At 40.1% G+C, this 21,189-nt stretch overlaps 2 protein-coding genes across 5 annotated transcripts in view; one reads left to right on the forward strand and one right to left on the reverse strand.

Annotated features, from left to right (window-relative positions):
• The window catches only part of LOC129764786 (uncharacterized), a 1,146,248-nt gene that overhangs the window by 591,104 nt on the left and 533,955 nt on the right, over positions 1–21,189 (reverse strand). The gene's annotated exons all lie outside the window — the stretch shown is intronic.
• LOC129764788 (fasciclin-3-like) overlaps positions 1–21,189 on the forward strand; it is a 262,546-nt gene that overhangs the window by 203,501 nt on the left and 37,856 nt on the right. For all 3 annotated transcript variants that reach the window (XM_055764272.1, XM_055764271.1, XM_055764273.1), the window contains exons 2-7: positions 372–489; positions 9,547–9,755; positions 9,818–9,943; positions 10,010–10,204; positions 10,264–10,442; positions 10,506–10,767. In XM_055764272.1, coding sequence (XP_055620247.1) covers positions 372–489; positions 9,547–9,755; positions 9,818–9,943; positions 10,010–10,204; positions 10,264–10,442; positions 10,506–10,767 — 1,089 coding nt within the window. The remainder of the gene's footprint in view (positions 1–371; positions 490–9,546; positions 9,756–9,817; positions 9,944–10,009; positions 10,205–10,263; positions 10,443–10,505; positions 10,768–21,189) is intronic.

Below are 21,189 nucleotides of genomic sequence, written 5' to 3' on the forward strand. Positions count from 1 at the left end.
CTGCGAAAGTTCATCCTCTGATTGAAACGGATTATAATAAACCGAAAAATGAAAATCGTTATGCACAGACGGGTACCAAAAAAATAACCGACTCAAACGGAAACAAAATCTGCATCGACCAATTCCAAATTCATCCATTGTTTCCGCGTTGTTTTTAGATCTCGGGCGCTGAAGGCAGCAGTGTGGGTGCATAATTTAGATCTGTTTTTATTCTCATCCACCGGCTTCCGTTTGTGTCGCAAACTTCGCGGCAGGCATCAATATTTTATTTGTCCATAATCGTCGCCGGTATTTAGGCACTCGGCTTCGCGGAATGCATTATTTATTATTTTGATTTTTGACTCCCCATTCTGTTGTTTGTATATTTGCAGCCGTTATCACAGCTCAGCAGATCCAGGTGGATACGGATCCGAGGGAACTGGTCGTCACTGAGAACCAGCGGAATGTTAGCCTCCTGTGTCGAATCGGCCGCCCCATCGATATTTGCATGTAAGTGTTGACCATTGAGTTGATTCGATTTAGATAGTTTTGTGCAGTGTATGTTTTGATACTATTCGGTTGGATTTATATCTTGCAACAATGATTTTCTGAATATTTTTATACAAATATTTTCAATTGCTGGAGGTCAATTTTATATATAAACAAATTCAAGATCATTCCGAATCATTCTTTGAACTACAGATTCAAAGATTAATAAAAGAGCCAAAATCGTGATGTATGAAATATAATTTTCTCACCAGATTAGAAAATGGGTAAGAGTTTCGAGGCAGGAGAGTTTGAAGTAGGACAACAGTTTTATAATCTAGGTCTTTCAATTAATCAATATTTCATGAACTTAATTTTTTTAATACCCCGCATAAAGTATGTACAGATTTTTTTTTCAATTTTTTTCCCTATGGACCATAAGATAAGTTAAAGAAGAGTTAGATTTATTATATCGGTATTTTATTTATTGCTTTGTCTGTATTACAAACATAATAAATTATCAAAAAATTAAAATAAAATGGTATTCTACGGAACAATTTTCTTTACTTGTGAAGTGGGCATTGCACATAACACATTATGTTGTTATTATGTTGTCTTTGTTAATCCTTTCACGTACAACATCGAGTCTCACTCGATGTGAAATTATTGTGCCAAAACGAATAACATCGAGACTCTGTCGTGAGGCGCTTGCATATCACAAGGCGCTAGGACGCTCAGTAGAGTAGCGAAATTACTCGATGCAAGACCCATCGAAGCGTTTGCATTTGGTTCATTATTTTGAAAATTAAATCGTACGCGAAGTCAGACCGGACCATGTTTGATAATTCTTTTTTTTATTCGTTCAGAAACACATGCTGCGTTGGACATACGTTTTATGTTGACATTCAGTAAAAAAATATCGATTTTCTAATAATTGAACAATCGATAAACATTTTTGTAGAAGGGAAAAATATTTCCCTTGGGGGTTAAATAACACACAACTTTTTGTTAACATTTATAGAGCGCCGCATGGTTGGAATTTGAAAGATAATTTTTTTAGAATTTTTTTTTCTTCTTTGTAAACTAGGAAAATCGAAAGGAATCTAAAAACTTCAACTTTCATCCAACAACAATTGTAAATAAATATGTGCTTTTTCAAAATAAAAATGTATCATAATTAAACCTCGTTCAAAATTGTAAGAAAAATATATTTTCAACCATTTTTCTAATTCATCCAGATCTAGATTTCTAAAGATTGACATAATCATAATCATAATTTATTAATTTTAATTATTCACTCTCATTCAGTGATATCATGAAAATGGAAAGCCGAGGACACGAGCATAATTGTTGGCTTGTACCGTAACTATCTGACGTTTGTCTGTGTTTGAACTTGTATTTACGAAAACATTTTATTACATCCACCCGAAACCCGTTCACCAGAAACATATTTACCCGAAAGTATAAGTAGAAGTAAATGCTACATTTATCCGAATGTACCATTTACCCCAATGAAGAAGAAGGAAAATTCTAAAAATCAGTTCATAATTCTTGTCCAATGTCTTGATAATGAAATTATAAGAGATTATGCCTAGGACATGATCGCATTGTTCACGAAGGACTTTGGAATTATTCTATTTAAGTCACTTGTTCATAGATTCGAACATTATTTTGGAATGAATTGGGAACATTCCCTTTGCATTATAGCCATAACAGTTATCAAAACAGCCTTCTTCGCAGTTGACACACATTCGGTCACATCCGATTTCATGTTTGTTTCACCGGTATCATTGTTTTACATTCCTAACCACTTCAGTCTACAAGACATAGTGACAAAAATAATATGAGTGTATGATGCAAAAGTATACATATGCTCTCAACCAGACGGTATGAAGCTGCAAAAAAAATCGAACCGGGGTGATCGACAACACCTCATTTATAGCAAATTAACGCAGTCGTAGTAAATGAAAGATTGAAGACTCGAAAAGTTTAAATACACAACCGAACCTACGAAGTGATTCTGTTCTCGCATTTCGTATCAAGCAAAACGGCTGAGTTTAACCAGCCATTCGAAAAACCGAACAAATCATTTACATCCAATTTTCATTGAATTCCGGACGTTGATGGGTCAAGCTAGACTGTTGAAAGCGAATGGTTTCTTTGGCTAACGGGTGACGCTTAAATTGCACCATTTCTTCTCTTCTCAGTGTCCATTAAAACATACATCGCATTTGCATTTCGAGCGAGCAATTTACGTGCACCTGATTCGCAGTGGTATAGAACAATTGTGCCTTGTCGCTATATTCGTTGCTCGTTATTGACAGCACGGGTAGATAAGCACAGTAATGCACAAAATCAAATTTTAGCATATTTTTGGCTTTCTGATTTATTAAATTGAATGAGCTTAAAAATAACAGAAAATGTACTACTCTCCCATACTGGTACAGCATTTGTGTAAGATATATGCCATATCAGTATAAGAGCAATATGAGCGAGCGTTGGAACAATTATGAAATGTGTTTTAGCAAAAAAAAAAAAAAAATGACCGAGACACGACTGCATTGTTGGGGTGGGACTATGATATTATTTCATTCAATTCGCTCCGGATATCATTTTAGATTGAAATGAAATTAATCCTTCAGTAGAATTATAGTACACAGTGAATTACTTTCGGATGAATGTCGACTTTGTATCGCGAATCCATAAATACACGTGAATGATGGAGTGAGCGCAAATAAAGGGCGTGTCACATCAAATTGCATCACGGAAAAAACGCTGTAGAAATTTAATTTTTAGGAATTATATCTTCAGCTTTCGCTTATAATCAGATAAGAGTGTATAGATCACGTTGGCCATGCTTCACTGTCAATTTTTCGTAAATTTGGAAAAATGTCGTCGAACGAAAAAGAGCGTCGTGAATTAATCCTGTGCACTCATTTCGAGAATCCGGAGTTGTAACATCGGGACATCGGTAAGATGCTGGGAATCGTCCAATCCACGGTCAGCAGAGTACTAAAACGATACTTCGAGAACCTAACCATCGACCGGAAGGTGAAGAACGGCAAAAATGGATGCTCCGTCCGTGAAAAAGATCACAAGCGCGTAGTTAAGCAGTTTAGACGTGATCCGAGAAGTTCGGTTCGGGATGTCACCAATAAGCTGAATTTGTCAAGTTCATTCGTCCAGCGGACCAAGCAGCGGGAGGGCCTGCGTACATACAAGGTTCAGAAGGCTCCTAACCGCGACGAGAGGCAAAACATGGTGGGGAAGACGCGAGCCCGGAAGCTGTACACCGAAATGCTGACGAAGCCGCATTGCCTGGTAATGGACGACAAAACCTACGTCAAAGCGGACTTTCGTCAGCTGCCGGGCCTGTTGTTCTTCTCCGCAGAGGACAAATTCAGCGTTCCGGAGGAGATTCGCAAGCAGAAACTATCCAAGTTTGCCAAAAAGTACATCGTGTGGCAAACGATCTGCTCTTGCGGAAAGCGGAGCGCCCCCTTCGTGATGACCGGCACGGTAAACGGGCAGGTTTACCTTAAGGAGTGCCTACAGAAGCGCTTACTACCACTATTGAAGCAGCACGAGGGCCCGACCATCTTCTGACCGGATCTCGCTTTGTGCCACTATTCAAAGGACGTGTTGGAGTGGTACGAAGCCAACGGGGTCACCTTCGTGCCAAAGGAAATGAACCCGCCCAACGCGCCGGAGCTTCGCCCAATAGAGAAATATTGGGCGATTATGAAGCAGGCCCTCCGGAAGAACCCAAAAGTTGTCAAATCGGAGGCGGACTTCAAGAGAAAATGGATTTCTGTTCAAAAAAAAATACAACCTGACGTTGTACAGAACCTTATGGACGGGGTAAAGAGGAAGGTGCGAGCATACGGGCTTGGGCTCGAAGTATGAATAAAAAGAAAATGCCAAAAGTTGTTTAAGGGGGTATTCTAGTGTAGAGACACGAATTTCGGACGTTTTTTCGAACTCCGTAAAAATAAAACAAAGAATATTCTTACTATCCATTATATCATTATTCGTTTATCTATCTTTCAACAATAAAACAAAAATAGGACGGAAAAAAAATATTCATAATTAGAATAGTTACATGCTGGTGAAGTGAGGGTGTTCAAAAAAAAGTTGTGCCATGGCGTACACGATTCCAGTCCTTCTGGTTATCTGAAACAAAAAAATCGAACAGATTCTGAATCAGTAAAGATGTCGCTATGGCATGAACCTCGGACAAGTCAAAAACATGGGTTTTAACAAAATGGCGGCCGTTTGAATACAAAAATGCTGTTTAAAAGGTTTTTTTTTGCGTTTACCGATTTTTTAAAAATAGTAAAATTAAAAAGTTATAATTTTTTATTGGTTCATGCGATAGAGAGATGTATGCAGATTATTTTCATATAAATTTGACATAAATCGGTTCAGTAGAACTTGAGATATCGTGTACGCCAGTTAGAAAAAAACTAGTTCCGAGAGAAACGCGTTTGAAGTTCATTGTGATGGCCGTAACAGGTTAGATACCACATCACTAAGATGGCTCTAACTAGGTAAATAGTAGGATTTTCGATAAGTCCTTTCTAGAGTATATTCTTGAATGCCTAAACTACAGAAATATGGTAAAAAAAAAATTTCGATTTTTTCAGATTTCTAGACTAGAATACCCCCTTAATAGTTTTTATTTTACTGTCTAAAACTTTCAAAAGGATCTGTCTACTGGGCGAATTTCTACAGCGTTTTTTCCGTGATGCAATTTGATGTGACACACCCTTTATGATAAGGCGTCGCAGGTTTCGTTACTTAATGTGATATTGTGGGGAGGGGGGGTTGCCGTGATCGTTACGTTACAAAATTCCATTTTTATTCCTAAATAAATTCCCTATATACTTGAGCAGCTAGCTTCGATTTTGGGACCTAATGATGTGCCTGAGCCAAGATGATAGCACGTATTTTAATAGGGTTAACAGCAGCCAGTAAGCGAGGACCGATAGATGCATCTCGAACAGGGCTACCATATCTACATAATAGTATGTATTTCTACAGATTTTTTAGACTTTTTCAAACCAAGAATCTGTAGATACAGATTACATTTTTTTTAGGTTGCATACGGAATTTACAGATTTTTTAAAAATAACATTGCAATAATGGCTTGAGGATAATAATATTTTTCCCATCTGGATTTTTCACAAATGGATTTCTGTCTGTGCTGCCATACAAATTAAACACAAATTTCTGCAGTACTCGAAAATCATTCAAGCAAATGAAACCAAATTAGGCATATTGCGGTTTTAGGGTGCAATAAATGTTTCTATGATGGTTAGACTCTCCACTCTCCTCTCTAAAAGGGTTTCATGAGTTTTCGGGATGCAATAACTCGAGCGGTGCCTGAGAAGCACCATTCAGATCGATGTGTCTGAATGTCTTATCTCGGATGATTCTATCGTCATAGGAGATGAAAGCTGTACCGCAAACTGTTTATGTTACAGACACAAGCAACCTTTTCAGTGTAGCCGAGAGGGCCACCAATATATAAGTCCCAAACTATGCGTGAATGGCTGCTTATCGCCACGATATTTAGTCTGCGGCACCACTTTTATCTCCTATAGCGAAGTAGGATATTGTCTTCCACATCAATTCGAACTCAGCCTTCTTGGCGATCGCAATATTTCTTTCAAAGTTAGTGAGCCCACTAAGTATGGAATACGACGACGAATTTACTTATAATGAGAATGTGTTAATAATTTTCATTAAGCTAAAAAAGTATGTATAATGTTAAAATATACGAGCTGAAAGTGTGTTATTGTGTCTAAAATTATTTTAAGTTAACAATATCGAACTCATTTTTCATCAAAGAAATATCCTCCGACTTGCACTGTGATCACGCGTATTCTAGAGCTTGCCACTCAGAATGCATTCAAGGCGTGTTATTTGGCATAGAAATCTCAACTAAGTACTAATAAAAATTACGCAAGCAATACTACGTTGAGACGGCGAAGTTCCTCTAGGAACGTTAGTGCCATTGAAGAAGAAGATAACGAACTCATGAAATAAGCGGGAGCGCGTGAGATTACTCTCGAGTTGCTGGTTCACCCGACAGAAAAGCGCCTCGAACGCAAAGGGTTAACATTGATTAAGATATTGATGAGTTCTGTATTCCAAAATGTTAGTATTGATAAGTTCTAAATGTCCGAACACAGTTTTCATGTAGAATATAATATATGAAAGTTATAACAAGAAAACTTTTGTATGTGTCTTTTATGTGACATCTTGGAAAAAGCGATATATCGATTATTTTGAAAGATAGATTTTTTACAAAGTTTCTTAAAATATCTCATGAAAATTTTCTGTCGAAGACAGTTTTTCGTAGAGAATAGATCTAGGTGCTAATTTACAACACACACCCCTAACTCGAAATATATTGAAGTGATGTTTGAGCTTGGGTAGACTGTACAATTCGTGATTGACCTGAACCAACAAAGAACACACAGAATGACGCTTGGGACTAGCAAATCATTCTCGTTGAGCAATTTTCGGCGATTCAAGCTTTAAATGGTCAATAACGACGCCGGCCACGTCCTTACAGTCACCAGGGGAAGGGAAGGAATGTTAGTATGATATTCGCCGCCCGAAGGCCAGAAGGGTCGCCTCTATAGCGTGGTTCCCTAGCGAATATCATGGAAGGGATAGTTGTTAGTAGGGAGAGGCAAGAATCAGGATTACTGTGGTAAGTGATGTGATTGTGTAACGCGAACTATTGACGATTTTATCTTTAGGTAACCTGAGAAGGAAAACCTATAAAATAAATTGGACGTGTTATATATTCCATTTTCATCGAACGTTCTTTTAATGTAGGTTTTATAGAAGTCCAATCGTAGCGGGGAAATTTTTTTTTCAGGAAACCTGATAAGGTAACCGGGAAAACTTCTGTAAAACTAATAAACCAAATTATACATCGTATTTCATCATGAGTATTCTTAACAAACTATATTTGGGGAACCTGAGAAGGTCACTGAGAGATACATTGCATTAATTATCAAGTGTACTTTTTATTGAACTTTAATCGCGACGGCATAGAGTATTTTTTAGAAACCTGAGAAGGTAACCGAAAACTCCTTTAGAACTAATAATTCTAGAAACATATATCGCCATTCATCGCACACACACCTTATCAAACTCCAAATGCGACTTTGGAGACCTATACTTGGGAGTCCTGAGAAGATCACCGAGAACTCGTCTAAAACTAATTGGACCGGCAATATACCTCGTTGATCATTGAGCGTACCATTTATAAAAAAATAAAGAATGAAAGAGTTGAAGAACTAACCAATTAAATATTAAAGAATTCAACAATTAGAGAACTGCAGAATTAAAGAACTAAAGCATGAACGAAACCAAGAATAAAGGAACCAAAGTATCAAAGAATTAAGGAATCAAACAATTAAAGATCTAACGAGCCTCCGTTCTGTTGAGCACGAAAACTACTCAACACTTTATGTGCCCTATACACGCGCCGGAGAACTACAGCATCCACCTAGCGGAACACGAGACGCTTCCCCTTCTTTTTTTACTTTCAACACCCCTGGCTGGTTTGGCACTCCACTTATATCCCCAGAACATATACACGAACACACACAAGTGACACATACCAGATCGGGTCATCTCCCTCGCACACCCACACAACCAGAAGGCATTCACTGGATATCTGTATGTACAGCATGACACAACGTACGATCAAAAATTATACACACCCACACCCAGAACAGGCCTACCACGTAACAAATAAACAAACCTACAGGTCAAGAAACAAATCCATATGACAACAATCACACGAGCAACAAATAAAAACAGAGAAGAGTAAAACATACAACCACACCACCCTGAACCCCTTGAATGGAAATGACGAGTCCAGTTCGTCATAAACTTTCCTGCACAAATCGACAATAACGAGCCGCACTCGCCAGAAACTATTGAGGTTTGATGCTTTTTTTTGCTATTCTTGTGTGCATGCTTCTAGCTACCGATATAATGCAAACTGTATAAATCCACGCCGCCATGCAGTGTTGACTGAAAACAAACTATCGTTCTAGGGGTCAATGAAGAACACGCTCCCCATTCTACACTGATGCAAAACCCGCTGCATGCGTCGTCACAGCATCGTGCTGCTCTCGTACTAGTAGTTTTTCGGTGATGCTCTCAAAACTCAATTACAAGAACTCTCAAGTTCACACGCACACCGCTTAGACCTACATTCGCTGTGTTGGTGACTAAAAAGCGAAAATTTCGTTTTGCTCTCTGTAGCTCTCTGAACTGAAATACACAAACACACCGAAACTGGGCCAGCGATGAGGAAGTATTTTCTCAACTAAAAAGCATATCCATTTCGTAGCCAAAATTCACGGATCCTCCAAACCGAATGATTCCATTTCACTAAATCGCGACAGGGTATCATATTGGCCATAAAAATGCCAACTTTCACGCACAAAAAACAGATTCAATCGCCACAATCCGTAACAAAACAAGGAGCACAAAAACACACGTCTGTCGCGAACCGATGCACCACTCACAATCACCTCGAAATATATTGAAGTGATGTTTTGAACGCTTACTGAGGAGCCTTCAATCAGAATCTTCAAGAAACATGATTTCTACTTCACTGTACCATAAATAGTCCATTAACTTCCGTCTCAACGTTGAAATATAAAAAAAATCTTAAAATAAGTCAGATTTAAAATATAGAAAATATACATTTTTTTATGCAACCCCATCAAGCTGTGCGTCCATCCCTTTTTTCAACACTAAAGCTACCACGGCGGGGTCAAATGACGCCTTTTGAATTTTTTTCAAAATTGCTATACAAGTAACACTACCACATCGTGATTTGTCCTTACTACTTTTCTTAAAAAAATCGTCAGCGTATTTACTCCTTATCAAATTGTGCGAAATAATACATTTTGAGCTTTACGTAGTAATATTTCAATGATGGGTCATTTGACCCACTGCGGTAGGAATAGGTATACATGAATATCGGTTGGTTTAGTGTTAAGAATAACAATAATAACACATTCCTGCAACTAATTTCAGATTCCTGCTGCCGAACAGCAACCAATCGCTACTGCTCAACCCAAGCAATACCGAGGACCGTGGGATACGGTACTTCGGACCAGGTTACCAGGCGGGAGCATGCGGCATTACGATTGACCGAATTACGAGTGCCCACAACGGACAAATCAAGTGCTCCCTGTTCGTGGGTGGTCTCAGCCAAGAGGGATTCATCAATCTGATTGTGGCAGGTAGGTTAAGCGGTCTTTCTGCTATCATAGGGGAACCTAATTTGTTTTGACTTCTGTTACAGTGGCACCAGAGCCACCGATCATCCAGACGGAGGTGGAAACCACATCCTTCCAGGTCGATACGGAACTGATTGCGCACTGCGTCACGAAGGGTGGCAAACCCGGCGCAACGCTGGCTTGGTTTTTGGGTAAGTGATCTAGATAGACTCCCATCGGATGTGATTTGTTTTGATTTTGTTGTATCCTTACCGTAGAAAATGAACCAATCTACGAGGGAATAACCCCGCAGCAGGAATTCATCGAGGAAGGACGGGAAGGCATTACGAATGTTTTGTCCCTGCGACGATTCATCCATGCCAGTGACAGCGGGAAACGACTGATCTGCGAGGCGAAACATATCGCCTATGCCGATGGAGTGTCGCGCACCAGTTTACCAATTACCGTTAACTGTAAGTTCATAAGCTTGCTGTTGTGTTCACTGTTGTAAAATTTTTCGAATGTGTTTCAGTTGCCCCACAAGCGCTACCGGAAACCACAATTCACGGATTGATGCTTGGTCGCACCGTTGACATTAGTCTTATGATTCACTCCAATCCTCCACCCAGAACCTACTGGACGGTCGAAGGAATCGAGATCGAAGAAGGACACGAAAGCGACAGATACGCGGCGCGTATCCCGGAACCATTGGTGAGTTCGTTTGCATTGCATGGCATTAATTTGGGGATGTTTGACGCGCTTTTTTTGTTTTAGGACAACGGTGCCTACAACGTGACACTCACCATTGCCGGCCTCACGCTTGAGGACCTCTCGAAAACGTACCACATGCGAGCCTCGAACCGATTTGGCGCCCAGGATTACAGCGTGGTGTTGAGCTCACTGGAAGCCGATGTTGATGAGTCCAGTGGCGTCGGAATCGGCGGAATCATTGGCATTGTCCTTGCCGCGCTGATTGTCCTCACCGCTGTCGCCCTGATCATCGTGGCGCGAGCCACCGGTCGATGGTGCTTCCGAGGTGAGTGATTTTTTGGGAGCTTGTAAATGTTCTTCAAATGTTGATCTGTACAGAATTATGTTCTCCTCTCCAAAAAGATTCGGCAAACCATGCGTCTCCATAATCTAACCAGTGGTGAAATATTTCGGAAATGTTTCTTTCACGTTGAAATGATTGGACAGTAATGTTTTTTTTTATCTCCAAATTAGCTTTCCATTCATCCCGTCTATCCTTTTTAAAGCATAGATTGCGTCCTCTAATTAATTCGAACGCAACTGATTATCGGTTTTTCTTCTCTCTTTCTCTTTTTTTCTCTCTCTCTCGCTTTGCTCTTTATTCCAGTCAGCTTATACTCGTAATCCCGTAACAAACGCGAAAATCTAACAATCTCCAACGCAATTATCCGTCCCGTGAATGCGCGAAAGGCGCACCGAAAAGCTCCCCGAACGTTGACTGCGGGCGGGCGATGACCGTGCGCCACGAAACCCGGAATATCCCCGCCATCCCTGAACATTATCATCCTTTCTTGAGATTAACGCAGAGCGAAACCGCATACATAAAATGCTCATGTTGTACAAAGTTGCAATTATATACATAGTTTGCTTTGCGGGTGACGATCGTTGTACACAAATCGACAGCATTAGTTTGTAAGCCGCGCTTGTTCATTATTTCATTAGTTATCGCTCCCATCCCTGTGGCGAATTACCATCGTTACGCTTACGTAGATTGAGCTCATATTTAGCGATGCTTGTCCCGCGCGTAATTAACCTGACGAATCGTTGGCATTCTTGCATCCCCAATCGTTCCAAGATGTCGAACGGAACGGGGGCAAACACTGCGTCAGCCCATTTCATTCATTGCTCATACCATCACCAAGCCAAACAGAGGAAATAAAAGGGGAGAGGACCAAGGAAAGTTCGGCTTCATTCCTGCCATTAAAAGTTTTTTGTTTGCATCCTTTCTTTCCTAACGTTAAGCATCCTTCTCTCGAAGTGCCCCTCGCTTTTGCTAAGGATAATGCGCCTTACCTCTTTTCGCCACCTCTTCTTACCCGCCGTCCTTTCACTGCCGCTCAATGAGAACACAACCGACAAATCAACCGTACAAGTAGAAAATAAGTGCATTAAACCTAGGGTAAGACATTAGCGTCGGAATTTCCAATAAAGGGGGAAAAGCATTAATTGTACGAACCGAGAGAACTGCTTCTCCTTTATTGTTATCACAGCAAAGCTGATTCCTGTGCGCGCGCGTTTCTGCTCGTTTGTATATGTATATGTATGTTCAGTAGAGATTCCGTACAATTCTTCCACTAATTGGCAATAAGCTTTGCAAAAAAAAAAAAAAATCTGCACTTTGCTATTGCCCTGGCAAGCTTAGCAAACACAAATAGCATAAGGAGAATGCTCAATCGGATTTAAGCTATTGGAAGCAGCGCAAGACTTAGGATTATAGATTATCTCACTTCGTTACGATCGGTTCTTTGGTGGAAAAAAAGTAAAACAAATAACAGCAAAATGCACTCTGTTTGGAGTCAGCTACCAAACACACGGTAACACAAGTGGGAATAACCCCTTCCGAGCTCGAGGACCATCAACTAATCACAGCCGGGATGCGTCAGTGCGTAAATCTGGACCGCCTTCTTCAAACATAATCGAGAATAGAATCGTTTGCAGCGATTTGAAAAAAAAAGCCAAACAGAGACACACACATTTCCACCCACCCCCACCTGTCAGGTTTGTAACATCAAATTAATTGTTTCATCGTGTATACGTTGTACCCTGCACAGTTTTTAGTTTCCTTTCTCGGATGCCGTCATCTATGATCAAGTAATGTAGCTTTTGAGTGACACCCATCTTGATAGGTCATAACAACTGCACTATAAAATTAGAAATACGCAATCAATACACAGTGGAGGTACAAATTGAAAAATTAAAAACTGTTCGTTTCACAAAAAAATGACGTCGAAATTTGAGTGTTAACTGTTCAGTCATTTTATGACAAATTTACGAGGTTTTGGCACCAATCGATTTGCGAACTCACTAACAATCTATTTCAATAGAGGAAATTTCAATTTTTTTAATATACAATTTGTTGAATTAACATTGTAATGATAGCTTATAGTTTCCTATACATTAGGGCAAATCGTGAGGCGTATCCGTATCACAAATATCATCATAAAAAAAGTAAAAAAGTATTTTTAAGTTAAACGGTTTGATGTACTAAAAGCTAGAAAATAATTAGGCAAATAGCAGTTAGTAGTTATCACATCCCTTCCTACATTAATCTAGGGCAATGATGAGACTAAAATAAAATCGTGGGGCATAGAATGAAATAACTAACTGTGGATAATGGAAATCCGACTTGCCCCACGATTTTATTTTAGTCTCATCATTGCCATAGATTAATGAAGAAAGGGATGTGATAACTACTTACTGCTTCTTGCCTAATTATTTTCTAGCTTTTAGAACATCAAACCGTTTAACTTAATTTTTTTTTACTTTTTTTCATTTTCAAGTTCTTAGTACATTCTCTGTATGATTAGTATACTTCTGTACAATAAAAAAATTTTTTTAATTTAAATTTTTTACCTAATTTTTTCCGGAATAGTTTGATGGTGCACTGCATTCTATTAATCAAATCATTTCATTCGATACCGATATTGAGAGAACTACAATTAAATACATGCACCTTTTTGAATTTACGTTGTTCAAAATGTAGTGTATTCTCCAAGTCAAGCCATTCAGCCATTTTTTACCGGCGGCCAAATTGGATTTTTCAAAATGATGGAATACACAGTATTATAATGACAGCAAAGAGAAAGGTGTGTTCCAAATTTCAGAAGTGGTGACTGTTCTGCCCCTGATGCTTTTCAAAATTGCAGCTCCACGTTAAGCTATAGACCATCGGTTTGCCGTGTTGCTTTCGGAATCAGTCAACGCCCTTCTGACGACGCAAGATCCTCAACCTCCCCAGCTGAACCCAGTTATTGTAACTCACTGCAAACGGTTGTGGATACACCAGGACGCAATGTGTACTGTGCTTCGGAAGCCCTGGATCCACCCGACCCAGTCGAGCGATTTGCTGGTTCCTGCAGTCGAAGTCGTCCTGGCCCTGCGGTCGAGGCTGGTGAAAGGGTTTTCCAGCCTGTGTTGACAGGCAAGTATCTTATTATTCACGACGCTCCTTCTCTTGATGCTTCGTCGATTTGCAGCGGAATACCACAGGTCATTGGCGGAATCTCTATTCCCAACGTCGCTGATGCCAACGGTTCAACTGTCCTCCTGTATTACCAAAACCTTGGCGGAATTAACACCTCGTTAGCGAAGTACGCGACTGCTTGCAGCGACGGCTGCTACGACATCTACGCGTTTACTGAAACATGGCTCAATGACAACACTATTTCAAGCCAGCTCTTCGATAGTAATTACGCCGTTTTCCGACAAGATCGATCACCCTCCAACTGCAACAAAAGGTCTGGTGGCGGAGTGTTGTTGGCTATTCGTTCTCGCTATAAGTCGATGTTACTATCCCCTCCCGAAAGCCTGACGGTTGAGCAATTGTGGGTGTCGATCGAAGCGGGCGACTCAACGCTCTTCATCTGTGTGGTGTATATTCCTCCGGATCGTGTAAACGACAATATTCTTATCGAAAAGCACTTGTCGTCGCTCGACTGGATTATCTCTCTTATCGGCGCGAAGGACAGTTTGACAATCCTTGGAGATTTCAACTTACGTGATGTGAGATGGGAGCAGAACACCCATGATTTTTATTTCCCTACATCTGACTCAACGACTGGACTCGCATCCCGTAATCTGTTGGATGCTTATCGCACTTCAAGACTCAGACAAAAGAGCGGAGTTATGAATCGTAACAACCGAATGCTTGACCTCTGCTTTGTGAGTGAGGAAATGTGTTCCAGTTGCTCCGTAATACCAGCTCCTGCTCCGCTAGTGAAAAGTTGCATACATCATCCCCCGTTGCTGGTCAGCATTGATATTTGCGTACAATGTGATTACAAAGACACTCAAATGTTAATTGGGATGAAGAATTGGCCAATCGCGAAGTCAACGACGCGGCATCAACGGTATCGTGCATCATAATCTATGCCATTGATCAATTTGTACCTAAGCGAACTAACCGTGTACCTCTTAAACCTGCATGGTCGAACTCGGAGCTTAAGCGTTTGAAGAAACGGAAAAGGGCAGCTCTTCGGGAACATGCCAAACTTCATACCGAATCCACGAAAACGCGTTATTCCAAGGCTAATTCGGACTACAGAAGATTGAACGATCAACTACATCAAGCGCACCTAAGACAGCTCCAACGTCGTCTGAAATCCAACCCTAAGAGGTTCTGGCAACACGTGAATAGTCAAAGGAAGGAAACAGGGCTCCCCTCAACCATGACTAACGGTGTAGTGAACGCTGCAACCATTCCAGATATTGCAGAATTATTTCGTAAACAGTTCAGCAGCGTTTTCAGTAACGAACGAACAAACAGCCAGGACGTAGCAGCTGCATCTCGCAACGTTCCTTTCTCATCCTTCTCAAGTGGATCGTTTGCTATTACGAGAGAAATGGTTATCTCAGCCGGGAGTCAACTGAAAAGTTCGAAACGCTGCTTGATTGCTCTAGCAACACCTCTAGCCAATACTTTCAATCTCTCCCTGAGGTCGGGTGACTTCCCATCCTGCTGGAAGGAATCTTACGTTTTTCCGATTCACAAAAAGGGTTGCAAAAGGACTGTATCGAACTATCGTGGAATAGCCGCTTTAAGTGCTACGTCGAAACTTCTCGAGCTAATTATTCTCGAAGAATTGGTTCAAAACTTCGCTCACTGCATTTCGATGGACCAGCATGGTTTCATGTCCAAGCGCTCAACGACTACCAATTTAGTACAGTTCACTTCCTACGTCATCCGTGAAATTGAGCAAGGCCATCAAGTAGATGGTATATATACAGACCTCTCTGCAGCATTCGATAAAATGAATCACGACATTGCTTTGGCTAAGTATGACAGGTTAGGTGTTCAGAACGACCTGCTTGCTTGGCTTTCTTCTTATTTGACTGGTCGAAGCATGTCTGTCAAAATTTCGGACTATGTTGCTCCTTCCTTCCCCGTGACATCTGGCGTTCCTCAAGGCAGCCATCTAGGGCCATTCCTGTTTCTGCTGTATATGAATGACGTCAACTATATTCTGAAATGCCGCAAATCGTCGTACGCCGACGACCTCAAGTTGTATCTCGTGATACGGAAACCAAGCTATGCTGTTTTTCTACAGCTGCAATTAGAAGCGCCGAGTGGTGCCAACTAAACCGCATGTCACTCAATGCATCGAAATGCTCTATAATTTCATTCGGTAGACAATGTGCATTGATTCAACACAACTATGTTCTATCGGGGATAAGCTTGAAACGGTAATCGATGGTCAAGGATCTTGGATTACTACTTGATTCCAAGCTTACATTCAAGGACCACGTCGCCTACGTGGTGTCGAAAGCTTCATCTCAACTCGGGTTCATGTTCCGCTTCGCCAAAGAATTCAAGGATATATATTGCCATAAGGCTTTGTACTGTTCTTTGGTTCGACCAATACTGGAATATTCGGCTGTAGTGTGGTGCCCATACTACCAAAACGAGGTGAACCGCATCGAAGCAATCCAACGAAAGTTTATCCGTTTCGCTCTGAGGCATCTTCCTTGGAATGACGTCCACAACTTGCCAAGCTACAAAAGTCGTTGCATGTTAATACACTTGGAATCACTTGAGGCGAGACGTAACATCACGATGGCATGCTTCATTGGTGACCTGCTTCAAGGTAACATCGACTGTACTTCGCTGTTAAGCTGTCTTAACATAAACATCCGCCGCCGTAATTTACGCTCTCATGTTTTCTTATGCGTCCATCCCTCGCGAACAAATTATGGATTTAACGAGCCCATGCGAAGGATGTGCCGTGTCTTCAACAGATACTACGATGTGTTTGACTTTAATGTTTTACGTTGTAGAAATAAGAGTTGTTTCCGTAGAGTTTTTAATTAATATGTGTAGTGTCGTAATTTTCATGTCATTGGGATAACTATTGTATCTGTTGGCAAATGAATAAATATTAGAAATATTAGAAATAAGTCAAAAGGAACGGGGTCAAATTTTTATTAATGTGGGACAACCCTACAGAAATAAAAACATACATATATTTGATTGAAACCGTTTAAAAAAGTAATTGGCTATATTGTTACAGCGACCATCTTGAATTTGAATTTCCCATAAATAACTGTGATCTACTGGTCAAGCCCCTTCGCCTGATACCCATATTGATGAGGTTTTGAGATAACAAGTAATCCGCCATTTTGATGTGTGACCGTTTTGGATCTGTATTCTTCATGTATAACTGTGTTCTACTAGTCAAATCCTTTTATTTGATACCCATATTGATGGGGTTTTGAGAAAATATCTAATCTGCCATTTTGTGGTGGCGGCCATTTTGAATTTGCATTTCTTATGTATGACTGTGTTCTACTAGTTAAGTTTCTTTATTTGATACCAATATTGATTGTGTTTAAAGAAAATATGTAATCCACCATTTTGTTGTGGTGGCCATTTTGGATTTGCATTCCTCATATATAACTGTGTTCTACTAGTCAAGCCCTTTCATTTGATACTCATATTGATGAAGCTTGGGAAAACCCATATTGATGGGGGTTTGAGAAAATATGAGGGGCTTAGAATGAAAGGGGTGTAAGTGATTTGATCGATTTCTCTACATCGACTTTCTCTTTTGGTCATAACTTAGCTGCAAATACATTCCCAGCTGTATTTGACAATGCGTAAGATAGGTCAGAACCTCATCTATCGGATTATATAGCAAACTCAAATTGGAACGTTTTTGCAGTTGAGTTATTAACTGAAGAAAAAGTTGATGAAGAGAAATCGATCAAGTCATTTACACCCCTTGCATTTTAAGCCCCTAGTATGTAATCCGCGGTCGCCATCTTGTATTTTCAAAATCATAAAATACGCGGTTTTATAATGACTGCAGAGATAAAGGTGTGTTCCATATTTCAGATCAATCGGTCAACAGAAAGGGGTTCAAATTTCTATCAGTGTGGTACAGCGCTACAGACAAACATGTTACAAACCTACAAACATACAAACATACAAACATACAAACAGATTACAGGGCAAGCTACATAAAACCGTTTAAAAACTATCCTTTGAATTTCATCTTAATTTTTAGGAAAACATGACAAACACAAAGTATTGAAATTGAGGTATAAAAGTTTTCAATAATCAATTAAATTTTTGAGTAAGATTTTCCAACGGTACATTTAAAATAGTTATTTTCCCATAATGATTCATTTATTTTCCAACAACTTTTTTGAACATCATATTCAAAACAGAAAATGGATTTTGAGTAACGATTTTTTGAAACATAGATCAATAATTTTGAATACGTCCTTTAAAAAAAATCAGTCGTAATTTAATATGACCATAAGATATTGAAAAGTTGGGTAGTATCCACCGTGTTTCAATAAATCGGGGAGAACGTCAGCGGCCGGCTGATTTGGGGTGGCTCTATACAAATACTACTTGTTAGTAATCAACATCATAATCGCACAACTGGATTCAAAAGACTTATTAGGATTAGGGTAGTCGAATATTTGGCCACATGTGGATTTTAAGAAGCATTTAGTTGAAATATTCCGGGATTTTTTATGAAAACAATCGCTTTTTGGGCGAAGCTGTATTTATTCCTCAACATAGTTCCCTTCAAGGACAATACACTTGGAATAGCGAATTTCCAACATTACGATTCCCTTCCTGAAGCACGAAACGTCTAAAGGCCGTTTTATATTATCAGGCACGTAGCGTAAACGGCACGTACCGACACCGGCAGACAAATACATGATGTATTCATATCATCAGGCATAGCAACTTCTCTGTACGGACCGGCAGCGCAGACGGAGCGGAGAAATGCTACTGGTGATTGAACCGATGTCGTACCGAAGAGCGACGAACGCACCCACACCACGAACTTCGACGTTGGGTTTGTATGTATGGTGCTACTCGCCCATGTAGTTCGTGCCCGGCACCGGCAAAATATTCTTTTCGAGAATTTCTTCATGCATTTGTCTGAAGCGTGCTGTGTATGCCCGGAGCCGTTCCGCTATATATACGCATACATATTTGAAATACACGCAATAATATTTGTCTTGCATGAAACGTGCCGTGCCGGTTACGCTACGTGCCTGATAATATAATATTACCTTAAGACTTCGATATATTTCTCAGTGCTACTCTGCAGACTGCCTGTTGGACTCAGGAGTGTGGTAATGGATCAACGTTCATCCATTATCACAACACGTCGAAACAAGTCCACTCGATTACGCTTTTTTGGTCGACGGTCAGCAAACGCGGCACCCATCGCGCAGATGCCCAAAATAAAATAAGATACTTTCATGTCCAAAATGTCGTGGAAAAGTATCCCCAGTATCCCCAGTATCCAGCTAACTCGCGTAACTTCAGTTTACGATCGTTCCAAACGAGTCGATGCACTGGTTTACGCTTTCTGGATCGAGATGCATCTGCAGTGTTTGTGCCAGTGCCGAAAATATTCATGTTCACGATATTCAAATACAGTGAATTGCAGCCCATCTTGTATTGATAACCTGCTGCTCAAACGAGAGTCGATAAATATGAAACAACACTACCAATGAACACCAGTGGAATGAACATCAACATCAGCTTGCCATGAAGTTCATTTTTCATTTGCCTTTTCATTTTTGTAATGATATTCGAAACTTCGAAATTGAAGATCAAAGCATAAAATTCAACGTCAACCAGTTGAGAGTAAAATCGATTGACGGTGAATGATGACCATTCATCACACAAAATTCTTGTTTCTGGCGACTTAAGGTGAAGGTGGAAGCTAGCCACAAATGGCTGCCACAATGGCGCTCATTTCTTTCATCTCCCTCCCTTACCCCTCGCCAGAAAATCAATAATTTTGGGAAACAGTGTGAAGAAAATGATCGTACATTTAACTTCAGTATTGAATTGTAATTTTTTTTTTCAAATTTATAACTAAAACAAACGAAACAAATTGCTCTTCTCTCACAAACACTATCACCCCTTTTTTACACGTGGTTTTACCGATACTACTACAAAGGCTTGCTTCAATCTTCACCTTAACGTTCGTGATAATCACCTGAAATTGTTGACGGTAATGAAAGTGCCTGAATGTAGGCTTCTCGAAATTCATTCATGCTGTTTCCGTTCAATATACTAGGCAAAGTTCACGCGTCTCGACTCTAGTGCGCACATCGAGCCAACCAAACAGTCGGGCTGGTAAAGAGTGCGCGCACTAGCCAACTGTCGGCCGAATACTCTCGAAAGACTATTTAACTCTTTGCTGCCCAGGTGTACAAGAACTTGTTCCGTTTTTATTTCATAGAATTCAACTTCAACAACCATTTTCATGGTTTATTAGCACTTTCGTGTACTGCCGTTCTACGCATAATTGTCCCACGGTTCATAGGTATTACATAGAACATAGTACAGTTATGCGTAGAACGGCAGTGTATCGGATTTAGTATCACTGAGTATGGTAGTGGAAAAAGCACTCCGAAGGGTGCAAACCCACATCACACTTCTAGCAAATATACGACGTTCATCGGTTGCAATCGGCACACCTTCATTGGGTACCAGTTGGATTTGTATTAATGAAATGATTTATTGCGTCAAACCTAACTTCCGATAACTCCGAGTGTTTAGGCTTGATCTGCATGAACTCGATCCTTGCTGGATTTATGTCAATCATCCGAATTTAAGGTCATTTTTTCCCAGTGTATGGCTTTCCGCTTCTTGCTGCTGCCCGAGGAGCATTCTTGTGATTGGCCTCGTTCAATGTTGCTCTCGACATTCACTTGTTTGCCAAAACCGGAAGTGCCGTCCTCCGAGTCACTATCTCCAGCATCCACATCGCTGTCTCCACCGCTTGGGGACACGATGACAAAGTCAATATCATTTGTTGACACTAGATTTTCGAAATCGTCTTCGTCCAAATCAATCAGATAAAACAACAAAAATGACAGATAAAATGACACTGACACAAAAAAAAACATTCTTAAATTGTCATGTGGTATCATTTGGTAACACCCTAGTTTCATCAAAAACAGTTTTTCAAAAAAGGTCATTTTTGCGTATTAGCTTTGTCATAAACAGGCATTTCGTTAAGGTTATTCAAAATCCCATGACTGATGAACTTCCAATTGACATAACTGGAAGCTTAGGATTTCCATCCATGCTTGCAAACGATAACGTGAAGCGCTTCTTATTCACTTTCGTCAACGGAGCATTTGACGAGTCTCTGTAGATCATGTACTTTTAAGCTTGTACTTGCAGTATCTTCATATTTTTGAAGAAACCAGATATTGAATGTAC

The sequence above is a fragment of the Toxorhynchites rutilus genome, chromosome 2 (genome assembly GCF_029784135.1).
Source record: "Toxorhynchites rutilus septentrionalis strain SRP chromosome 2, ASM2978413v1, whole genome shotgun sequence".
NCBI classification, from domain to species: Eukaryota; Metazoa; Arthropoda; class Insecta; order Diptera; family Culicidae; genus Toxorhynchites; species Toxorhynchites rutilus.